Source organism: Columba livia, chromosome 27, assembly GCF_036013475.1.
Source record: "Columba livia isolate bColLiv1 breed racing homer chromosome 27, bColLiv1.pat.W.v2, whole genome shotgun sequence".
Classification (NCBI taxonomy): Eukaryota; Metazoa; Chordata; class Aves; order Columbiformes; family Columbidae; genus Columba; species Columba livia.
Window position 1 is genome coordinate 2,703,364 of NC_088628.1, and position 11,805 is coordinate 2,715,168.

Sequence of the window (11,805 nt, forward strand, 5' to 3'; positions counted from 1 at the left end):
CAACACAACTGCACTGGAAACCATGGGGCTGCTCTCCAGTGCATCATTAAACAAAAAGGGCTGTTCGTTAGAAGGTACAGGTTTTTAGGGATTTGTGGTTCCAAGCCGACCTGGGTTCATTGAATATTCAGACCTAGTTTGTTCCAACAACAGGAGAGCTGTTGCCTCCCCACCAGGCTGGCATTCCTCTGGGCACGGAGCTGTCACCGTGTGAGTTGGGAATTGCCTGAAAGATGGGAGTTTCTGCTGTTGAACACTCCGGGAGGGGAGGACAACACTTGTGCCTTATGCTTCCCACTCTTTTTACAGCTTTTTCAACATAACCGGAATTTTTAAATCAGTTTTTATAGCTAGAACGTAAAGACTTCTTTATTTTTCTCTCTCCAGCCTTTTGATTCCAGCAGCTGAGGTTTTAAATAAGGCGAAAAGCCCCAATACAGGAGTTGATAGTAGCCTTCCTAAGCTCATCCACCACGGTCACTGTGGTAGGACAGGAACCCAACGAGCTCAGCCCAGCAAAAGCCCAAGTGAACCAGCCCCTGCAACAGATCCAGATGCTCCATTAGAGGCCACGAAGGTGGAGCTGCCATCTCTGAATTTTGGGTGACAGCAGCCTGAGCCCACACAGGCAAGCAGATACTGAACTCCTGCTAGCTGCCATTCTGCCTGACAGCTGCTGATCGACTTATTCCCAATAACAGAAACCCCTTCTACCCTAAGCAATTTATTTGCCTTGGTATCAGTTCAAAGATCATGGTTTTAAGGAAAAATGGCCACACATGTGCCCAAGCAGTAGACAGAGGCTAATAGGTTGTTCCAACTCTGCCACATTTTCCAGAAATTGCTTTCACCCCAGCATGAAGCGTTCGAGCCTGCAGTGGGTACGTAGCTGATGGGGAGGCTCATTTATCCTGCCTGCACATCAGCAGCAAAATGAAACTGGCATCCTGTCGGTACCCAGAGGGAGATGAAACTAGAAGCTGTGTGCGCGGAGCAGACCAGAAAGGAAGGGGAATCGAGGTTTAAGCATGTTGGCGGTCATGTTACATGACCCAGCCTTGGTAAACTGTCACTGGGTGATGTCACAGGTCTGCAGAGGTGATGCGAGGGTGTTGCTTAGCAGCTGGAGACAACAAAAGAGAGACTAGTTCTATCCTGGGAACCTCTGAGCCTGCAGCAACCTCTAGGGCAGAGGCAGGTTCTGACATCCATCCTGCTGCGGCTCCGAATGGTTGCGTGGTGATAAAACCCAGGTGGGGTGATGCCTCTGTGACTGTCTCTTACATTTTGCCTTTGGGACCAGCCTGGAAATTTGTATTCAGGGCTACCCAAACTGCATTCAGCATGAATCTTCAGCTCCTACTTCTTGTTGTGTTTGCGGCTGCCTTCTGCAACGTTGCTCTTGCAGAAGGCTTTGCTTACGTGGCTTACAATGACAGCTACAACTGCCTGGATTATAAAGCTTTGCTTGCGTATTTTGGGCCACAACTCCCAGCAGAAGTGCTGACAGGGTATTTAACAAGGGTGATACCACCAAATGCTTGCCATGCAATCGAGAATCCTCCAAAACCAAGGAAGGCCTCAGAGATGTGTATTGCCCTCATAGAGGGGTACGGCTGCTCTCTTGTTGAGAAGGTCCTTCAGGCCCAGCAGGCTGGATACCAAAGCGCTATTGCGTACCATGTGAATTCAGATCAACCAATTACCGTGGTGGCTGATGACAAAGAAATCCAGCAGCTGATTAAGATACCATCACTCTTTATTGGACAATCAGTCTTCCTCTGCTTGGAGAGGGCTTTACAAGGCGAGGAAGGGTCATACATCAGACTTCTGACACCCAAACATGACCTGGGTGCCTGTCAAGACATCGCTAAAATGCTGCCAGCAAGATGCATCGTGCAAGATTTCAAAGCCGTGTTTGTCATTATGACCACTATCTCAATAATAGTTGGCTTAAGATGGCGCAAGAGGGCTTACAAGATAAAGCTGCACAAGTACAAGCGGGGAGACAAATATGAGACCTGTCCAATCTGCATGGAAGAGTACAAGGAAGGGGAGTGCCTGAAGGTCCTGTCCTGCTCCCACGCTTACCACGGGGCCTGCATCGACACCTGGTTCAACACCCAGCCCACCTGTCCCATCTGCAAGCAGGTGGTGAACACCTACGAGCGAGGTGACCTGCCAGAGCAGGCTGGTGAAGATGACAATGAGGAGGAGCAGGACCCCGAAGACATTGCATTCGGAGAAGGGTACGAAGATGGATATGTTGAAGAGGAAAAAGATGATGCAAGCACAGCGGAAGGAGAATGGTCTGATGCACCAGAGAAAGCCACCATTTGAGCTGTGACAGGGATAAGTTATCATTAAACCACAGGACATCTCCCTTGTGCTTTCCTTCGGCTCTGGCTCCAGGCTAGCTTTTGTTGGGAAGCAATCAACGCCGCAGCTTTGGCTCCCCTCCCCTGGTCCCCACAATGAAAGAAAAGCATGAAATCTCAGCTGGAAATATCAAAAACTCCTTGAGCCAGAGCAACAGGGGAGAAGCAAAAAGGAGGAGGGAAGCAGGGATTTAAGAACATTTGGTACGGGAGCTGGTTTACATCTGCTAAGATGCTTCCTCAATTCCCTCCCATGGATGCAGAGGCACACACATAAATGCACTGAATATTGCTTTTCAGTGTTAGCTAAGGGGAGTGCCCAGAAACCCCAGGGGAGAACTGTCCCCTGTATGTTGCAGCCAGTAGGAACCATTTCCTAGCCTGGCAAGTAGAGAGGGGAAAAAATATGGGATATTAGAACAAAGATCAAGCAGCTTCACCTCCCATCAGCAGCAGAAACAGAGCCCACAAACCCACAGCGCCCCCTCGTCACCCAGAGCAGTGACACGAACTGTCCCCATGCATTGGGTGGCTCAGTACAGTCCACTGCAGGGGACAGCGTGGCCTTTACACGAGCAGAAAACTTGCACTGCAAATATTGAGGGCACTTTAAACACTATCTCCTCAGCCAGGAGGTGATGCCAGCGGGAGGTAGGGGTCTATACAGCAGGATTCGCTTTGTGGAGCCAGGTAGGTGGAAAAGAAGAATGAAATGCTTCAGAATGTGGCGTAATTGGCTGCTTTTGCCTGCTGGCTGGCAATCTCGCCCGCTCGCAGCGGCTGATGTGACAGGTACATGTAACCTCCTGCTCCCTGGGTTGTTCCAGGTCATTATCCAAATGTGCCTAAGCACCTTAAGGGGAGCTGGATTTATGCACTAACATGATGCAAACAAATCTTCATCTCTCCTTCAGATACAGCAGGTGTAGTCATGTTATTTGGGCAGCCCCTGGGGACATTTGCAATCCTGCTTAAAGCAAGAGCAGGAATAGGCGCTGGCTCCCAGGCTGGTACGGGTGGCTCTGACCAGTGTGGATGGGGCAACCAGCCAAGTCCCCCACTGCATATAGGGATACAGAGCTGGAAAACACTCACAAAACCACTATTAGCATTTAATCTCATAGAAAAGATGTAAGAGCTCTTTAGTAAATGCCAAAAATTAAGGAAATGAACAGCTCCAACACACTGTGACCAAGACATCAAACCTGCACAGCTGCACAAAAGGCTAAACTCCCAAATCAAAGGCTCTTCTCTAAACATAAAACACCCTGTTTCTTATGGGCAGTGTCCAAGAAGTGGGCTGCCACCGGATCACACTGTTAGGACTGTGTAACTAGGTGACACAAGCGTGGCCAGCAAATAAGTCTAGTGCCTTGGAGTATTTTCCTTTTGATTGGTTACTTTAAGACCCAAAAGGCCAGGAGTTTAGAAAAATATTGTCTGAATACATCCCACTGCAGAACTCAGATCTCTGCAACCCCCAAATCCTCATGACTTTTGAGAACAATAGCAACTGTATTACTCAGGTGTCTTTAAGATATACGTATTGTGTTTATCTGAGAAAGGGTTGGGAAAAGATACATGAATACATGTGATGGCCATTGACAAGGTGGATCTGAATCCATTGCTCCTGCCCCAGGGGAGCCCAGAAAGCTTCAGGTGGGGGGAAGAGAGGAAACTGCACTTTCAGAATGTATCTTTTTGGCAATGGAGAAGTTTCAAACCAATTTCTCCTGGAATGAAACACGACAGCATTTCCGAGGACTTGATGGAAACAAGTCTTTCTGCAGGTCCTCAGACTGAGCTGTTGCGTTTCATTTGTGGAACAAATGGGGAAAAATGATTTTTTTAAAGTCGAATTGCAAGAAAATTGCCCTTCTCTGCAGGGTGTGCAGCCTCCTGGGAGCCGCAAATCACCTCCCTTGCAGAACAAGGCCCCCCAGGGTGCCTGGGAAGGCAAAGGCAGTTGTCTCCATCTGAGGAAGGAGACAGGTACTCGGGATGGTGATTAGCAGCAGGAAGTTCATTTAGGTGCCTTTAATTGCCTTCTGGAGGAAACTCTCCTGTCAGCAGCTTGGGAGGAGACCAGACTGGCTTAGCTAAGCTGCAGAAATGTCTTTTCCACCCAGTGCTGAGCACCTGGAGCTGAGCTGAAAGCTCCCCTGGGTCCATAGGCACTCCATGGCTCCCCACTGCCATAGGCAACCCCAGCTCATCAAATGGAGGGAGTAAAAAGAAGGATGCCAGTAGTGCCCCAACTCCTGTCCCAGCACACTCATCCTCCCTCAACCGAGGTCTGGAAAAGCACAGATGCTGTGAACGCACAGGGAATGGGCTGGAAAGCTGGTATTTTCAGCACACTGGTGGCACGATGGGCCAAACCAGGCTGTTGTCTCCCACGGCGTCTTGTGTCCTACTGATGGAGAAATGATGGCACAAATCCCTGAGCCAGACCCTGAAATGGCTCTGGGTAATCACACAATAAACCACGGTGTCATCCAGCCGCAGAGCGCTGGGCACAAGAGGAGAGTCCCCGGGGGGGAATTCTCTGGGCTCTATTATGCATGAGGCGAGATGAGCCGGTCAAAGTGCCCTTAATATCTATGAGCTGCTTTCCATCTTCAAAAGCAGCACATGCTCTAGATGGGCTGAATTTTTACTGAAATGGGTCAGTAGAAAAATAGATCCTTTTCACAACGCAACACTGCATTGCCTTTATTTAAAAGAGAGAGGAAAAAATAAGGATCTGGGTAAGAGAGAAGCTCTTCACTCTATTTTATGTTATCAAAGCCTATCACACTGAAAATGTGAAATGTGTGCCACAGCAAACGTGACCTCTGGCCCTCCAGCTGTCAGATCCACTGCCCTCCATCAGCATTAATGGCACTCCTAACCTAGCGAGGTTAGCTTATTGCCAGGGTGGGACATGCAGCTCTCACAGCCTGAATGAGGATTATTAACTTCTCTGGAGGTAGCACTGTCCCAGGGGCTAAAATAAACTCTAACAGACAATACACCAGAAGGAAAAGAAGAGTGAGGGGTCTGGGTCTTGCTGGGGCAGAGCTGTTGGCTGTAGGGACAGTGATATATTAATATATCCTACAGCAGCTCAGGGACGTGGTTGTCCCCGTTTAGCAGTGCTGCCGTTTGCTTGCGAATCTGCAGAGAAGTGAAGGGAATTGATGGTAGACGAGGGCTGGAAAAGGCCATGCTGGGAACAGGTTCGGGCAAACCTTGCAGGAGGATTCACGGCTTCTGCAGAGATGCTGTAATGGAAGTGAATTTAATTGTCACCAAACCACATAGAGGAGACAAGGGATGAGTAGACACCAGGTACTGGGAAAGGAGCCCCAGTTTCTGTATGTCCCAGAGCTCAAGCAGAAGGGAAACTGTCTGTAGCCTTCCAAACTCATGCAAGAAAAAGGATAACTGGAAATATTTTAGACTAATGCTGTGCACTGGGGGTGAGGGGAATGCAGTCTCATGGGTCCAGCCAAAAGCAGCTTGGAGGAGCAGGCAAAGTCCTAATGAACCCATCAGAAAGACCTAAAGAGGGAAGAGCCAAGGATGAGCCAACACAGACACTTTTGATCAGAGCACCAGTGCTGCCTGGAAGCACCAGTACAACCCACATGGGCCAAACCTCCACTGGTGAACTGTGCCTTGGGGCAGCACCCGAACACTGTGCTCACAGGAGCTGCCAGGAGCCCTCCTGCTTTTAGCAGGTTCAGCCCCATGAACCAAGCTCCACTGCACATACTCTATTAAGCAATAACCAGGTTCTGCCACAGCCTCAAAGAGTGACTTACAAACCTCATTTATCAGGGGGTTCTTTGCAGTTTCTTGCACATTTTATTGCAGGCTTTTTCTGCACAAACATGGGTCAGTACATTGCTGGGAGGGTCACCAGACTGTGACCCAGAGGGAAGGAGCTGATGACCCAGCACTGGGAACTATTGACTTCACCACCAGCACGTCAATGCTATAGATCACTGGGAGCAAATAGTGTTGCTGATTACCCCATGTACAGCCAATGGGCAACTGTCCAGTGTAGGCATTTTCCCCATACGGAGAGCCAGCACTAAGCCTTGACAACAACATTTACAGAAGTACTTTGAGGGTTTAAGTGAGATTTGAGTGATCTATAGATTCCGTGCAAGCCAAAGGTAGGAATTTTAACACTGAAGACTCAAATTTAATACCTAGTATAATTAAAAGGAGATCCAGCTTCCCTGCAGCACAACCCAACTGACATCAATAGTGTTTCAGCAGCAGAGAGCCTTACCTTTGATCTGCAAAATCCATCTGGGATGGAGATGAAGGACAGAATGTGCCTGCCCACAGGGCCAAGAGTCTCTGCTACCCAAAGGCTGCAACATGCATGGAAACCTTCCTTTCTTGGGCTATACCGCCCGCCTCCCACCCCATCGAATCGCGGCGTTTGTTCTGCTGATATACACGTTACTCAGTGCCTCCATTTCGCCAAAAGGACCTTCCCTATGGATCCCCCATGCCCAATGGCACTTTAAGCCTGGTATGAAGGCTGCCTGTCTCCTGGCATCTCACCCCCAGGGCTCATGCAGGACCAGCGGGCTCCAGGGAGCTTTCAGCACACACTACCCACGCACCTGTTCTTCCCAAACCATCTTGGACACACGGGGACATACAGTTGGCCCCTTCTAGCTCTTAAGATCTAACCATTCTTCCTTCATCCAGTCTGTTTTCCAGCATTGGCCTTTTCCAGGTCAGGTTTTCCCACCGCAGGTTTTGATGCCCAGTTTTCCCTCTCACCAGCCCATCTCCTCATCCCTTTCTGCCTCTTGTCCACACCCCAATGTCCTCTCCTTTCTCTCCTACTCATGGAAATTTTCATGTGTGCCTGAAGAAATGGGGTTGCCCCGAGGTGTCTTTGCACGCAGGAAGCCTGGTCCAGCTAAGCCAGGAATCCAGCTCTCTGGGGTAATCTGCTGAGTACAGCTGGTTATTAGTCACTACAGTAGAACAATCAGCACCGTCTCTATAATGCAGTAAGATGGATTGAAGCTACTTAAGAATACAAGGAAATGGGATCAGTGCACTGAAAAAAAAAGAAGTAGCTTGACTCACCAAATCCGCTTCTACTCCAGCGGCTTTGAGCTCACACGCAGCCATTGATTGCGCACACTAATGCTGCTGCACAGATGTTTGCAGCTGGCAATGCCAGGCCCGAAGGGCCAGCAGGAACACCAACACCTTACTCTGATGGAAATACATGGCAGGTCCATGCTGCTGTAGCAAGGAGCAAGATGCAGCTCTGCTGAGTTACTCCTGTTCCTTTCTTGTTACCAGAAGTCACACGTTTGCTCCACGCCTGATTTTGAACCAGAACAATTCTGCTCTTTGGTACTTATTCCCCTTTTAGGCACGCTTGGAAAATAGAGACCCAGGTCTTCCCATTGCATCTGCACCAAGACCTGAGCAGACTGCAAAGTCTCAGAGGTTTCAAGCCACCTGCTCTTTCACTTCATCACACAGATTGATTCCACACCTGCCTTAAAGAGATGAGGCTTGATCAGGTACAAGACTCCTCCCCAGACCCAGAATCATCCATTCTCCAGAAATCTCTCCCCTCTCTTGAAATCAGCAGAGATGCTACACCAGATATTTACTAAATGATATATCAACAGGTTAAAGAGTCTCCTCAGTGCCAGATCCCATGAGCAGCACTGGGAAGGAGAGAACTCGTGTGTCCCTGGACTGGCATTGCGGGTGTTGGGAAACGTCCTCCATAGAGGCACATCCTACATGAAAAGTGAAGAGCAGAATGCAACAGAGATGACAGTGATCCTTAAGGAAAAAATAAATGGTCTTCTGCTGGCTCAGACAAGGGTCTTTTTCTCTCTCAGAAATCACCACTTTAGAGGCAAGGAACGGAGGTGCTTAGGGAATGGGGGCACATCCAAGACTCCCTATTTACCCATTCCACAAAGCATCTCCTTATTACTCCTGTTTATTGACTAAGTGTAAACTACTGTAGTAGTCCAAGGATTGAGGTCTGAGCCAATTCTTTTCTTCTCCTGACCTTTGTGCCCCTCTGCCACACAGCTGGGGAAAGAGGGAAAAGAACCTGACCTGGCCCCAACTGCCCTAATTAACTGGAGTCCTGATTGATTTCGATAAGTAGCTCTGGCCTCATTTGTCAGCACGGCATTTACCCAGATAAGCAGAGGAGCAGCACATCCATCCAGACCACCCCGAGCAGCACAGAGCTGGTCTAACAGGAACAGCATCTTCTATACATCTCTTCATATGGTGAAACCTCCTTGTCTTTCTGATTCTCACCTCCTGACACTTTTTAAGACCTTCCAAGGTAAATAATCCACCCTCTTCAGATGGACAGAGACAACCCCATGGGCTCAGCGTTATTAAACTTCAAATTTGGGGACTCGTTATTAAACTTCAAATTTGGGGACTGTGGGATGCCCTGGCTCCATCAGAACAAGTGACAGGCTAACACAAGGCTCAAGGTGGGGATTTTGATGAAGAGGAGAAAGGAGGAAGAAAGTACACTCAGAGCAGCATCCATCTCTGGCACCAAGAGCCTCACCAGAGCCCTTGTGGTCCAAAGGGACTCCAAGCATTTTACCCATTGGATTTGAAAACCCTTTCTGCTGTCAGGTTGGTTTCGTTCTCCTCCAAGCACGTGATGGTGAGAGAAAATGAATGCAAAAAGGAAAAAAAAAAGGATAGTGTTGATTTAATTGGCCATGTTTGTCACTGGAGCAAGAAAAATAATCTTAGCAATAGCACTTGCTGAGTGACACGCATTTAATTAATGTATGAGATGCATTTGCTTTAGTCAATGAAATATGTATAAAAATCTTCATCTTAACCTGACCTTTCCAGGAAAGCTTTGGTCTAAATAGCTGTGCCCAGCGCTGCTGTGACAGCTGGACACTCCCCTGCCCCTCCAGCGAGCCAGAGCAGCACCCCTGCCCCACGAAGCCTCATTGCTTGCCCAAGCTTTGCCTTTCCTTGTGTAGAGCCCAGCTTTGAGCTAGGTCTTGCTTTGCGCTGTTTTTCCCACCCATTTACCTCCTGGCATCTTTACATTGCTTTTCCTAGGCTTGAACTAGCTGCCTCTGCCCATGGGGACAGTGCAAGCAGTATCCCTTGCTGCAGCGGGAGGAGGCACCTGGCAGAGCCATTCCGCCTGGAAATCCATCCTCGGATTGTTTCATCTCTATTAGCCCTTGCAAGCAGATGACAGGGGAGCATGAACATAGACAGTGTGGGATGAGACATTCACCCAGCTGCTAGTTCAAAGGCATGTCATCATTTATAACACTCCCAGCTATTCCAGCTCTCCTTGCTTGTTCTCAGTTACAAGAAAGAAAGAAAAGCAAGCCATTTCTAGTTCTGTATATTTAACATTCAGGGAGACGCTGTTTATTTTGGTGCCTTTGCTCTCAGGGTAGCACAGCTTCCCCAGCTCTATGTAGCATTTCTCTTCCAGAGCAATGCTGCCAAGTGGTGCTCTAACCCCTCAGCATCCCCCCAGTGTGACCGTGACAGTGCAGGAGCAGCCCCAGGGCAAGACAGACAGGACATCTTTAGGTACCACCTTATACATCTCATCCAGCTGTGCTGCACGTGTGGGGCTCTGTCATTGACAAGTGAGCTGCACTTCATCCAGCAGGAACGAGTTCAAAAATAATATCGAATCAATCCACTAAAAAGGCTTTTATCTCCATTGGGCTGGTGTTCCTGCAGGGCCAGCCCATGGGCACCTCGCTGAAATGGGCTGTCATGAGTCTGAGACAAAAATCCTCATGTCTGAGCCTCGGCCAGCCCAGGGGACCCCGCTCTGCTGAATTCCCCCATCAATGTCACAGCCTGCAGGTGACATCCAGCCCAAGTCTCTCTTGGAGCCTTGGTCCCCCCAGAAAACTCCTCCAGCCCCAGGTTTGAGCCAGACTCACCCCGCTCTCCCAGGATCTGCAGTGGGGAGCAAGAGCCCATCCTGAAGCAGGTGAGTGAAGAAATGAAAGAGGTTCCTGCACATTTCCCACCCCTGTGAGCCCCTGCAGCCACCCTGGTGGGTCCATCCAGCCTAGGAAGCCTGGCCAGAACTCCTTGATTTCCTGCAGTCCCCACCAACAGATGTAGGATGCTCAAAGGAGCATCTTACGTCAGGCATTACCGTTCAAAAGCACCTCTCCTGCTCTGAAAAAGGGCAGAGGGGAGTTAAGGCAAGTCCCTTCAAGTTACAAGTCTCTCTGCAAATAACTTGGGCGCGTTTCCAGCCCATCGCTGAGACGATGCAGAACCAACTTATCCCCAGAGACTGCAAATGGTCTGATCCAAATTCCACTGAAGTCCATGGCAAGGCTCATTACCTCTGTCTGGCATTAGCTCTGGCTCTTTGCTCACAATCGCTCTGGGCAAGAACTGCCTCTCCAAGGAGCCCCAGCACAGTTAACTGGGGAAGCATTCTCCCACCTCAAAGCTGGGGGAAAATCCCGGCCCCTTCCCCACCTAACGTGGGCACATCAGCACCAACCAAGCCGTTCAGCCTGGGTCCAATAGAGGGCAACAATATCACACAAACTGCTTCATTAAACTAATTGTGAACAGCCAAGGTGAGAATTGCTGCCCACACTTTTCCAGGACTGGATTTATCCCTTCCCATCCTCCCCATCTCACTGGGAGGAGCTGATGCACAAGCATGGTCAGGATGGATGTGTCCAAAGCATTTCGGTTTTGGCTGCTTCTCATCCAGTCACGCTGATTTTTCCCTTTATATGTGGGACCCCTTGGGAGAGCAGGACCCAAGCCACCCATCCTCTCCTGGGTCCTAGCAGACCACAGCCTCACTCAGAGCTCTGTCCTACACCCAGCAATCCACCTGCAGCTGATTACAGCCATAACAAGATGCACTCCATGTAGAACCACAACCTTCTGCGAGGCTGTTTTGCATGAAGACACCTTACACAGTAGCAAACATTTGTTTAATTAGCACTCTTGCTTTGCCATAGGTCTGCTTACAACCCCCATCACTGCACAGGGACAGAGACTTTCCCTGTTGTAACCCAGTTCTGGTCCTGCCAAGCCCAGGAGCCTTTAGGAGCAAAGCTGAGAATGCACCATCCCCTTCACCCTGGGGAACCACCCTGTGCTGTGCTTGCTGCAGCCTCCCTGCTCAGCTCTGGATCTGGCCACATCAGCCTAACGAGTCTGTGCAATCATGTTGCTCAAGGGGAGCATATCGCCAGCTCGCAAGCAAGGAGAGCCCATGGGATGCCGGCAGCAGGCATCAATGCAAAATGGCTTGGTTGGCACGGCTGCACGCTAGCAAGGTCTGGGTTGTGGGAGGTCTGGTAAAACAGGGGCTTTTTCAGAGGAAAGCAGTACAAAAAGCAGAGCTTCGAGTTGTCTCCCGTCAGCT

General features: G+C 49.5%; 1 protein-coding gene across 1 annotated transcript; it reads left to right on the plus strand.

Moving 5' to 3' along the window:
• The first annotated feature begins 1,123 nt into the window (after window positions 1-1,123).
• LOC102097215 (E3 ubiquitin-protein ligase RNF13) lies at window positions 1,124-2,407 on the plus strand. Its single transcript, XM_005503985.3, has one exon. It carries the CDS (start codon window positions 1,345-1,347, stop codon window positions 2,338-2,340), a length of 996 nt encoding a protein of 331 aa, XP_005504042.1. The 5' UTR covers window positions 1,124-1,344; the 3' UTR covers window positions 2,341-2,407.
• The last annotated feature ends 9,398 nt before the right edge of the window (window positions 2,408-11,805 follow it).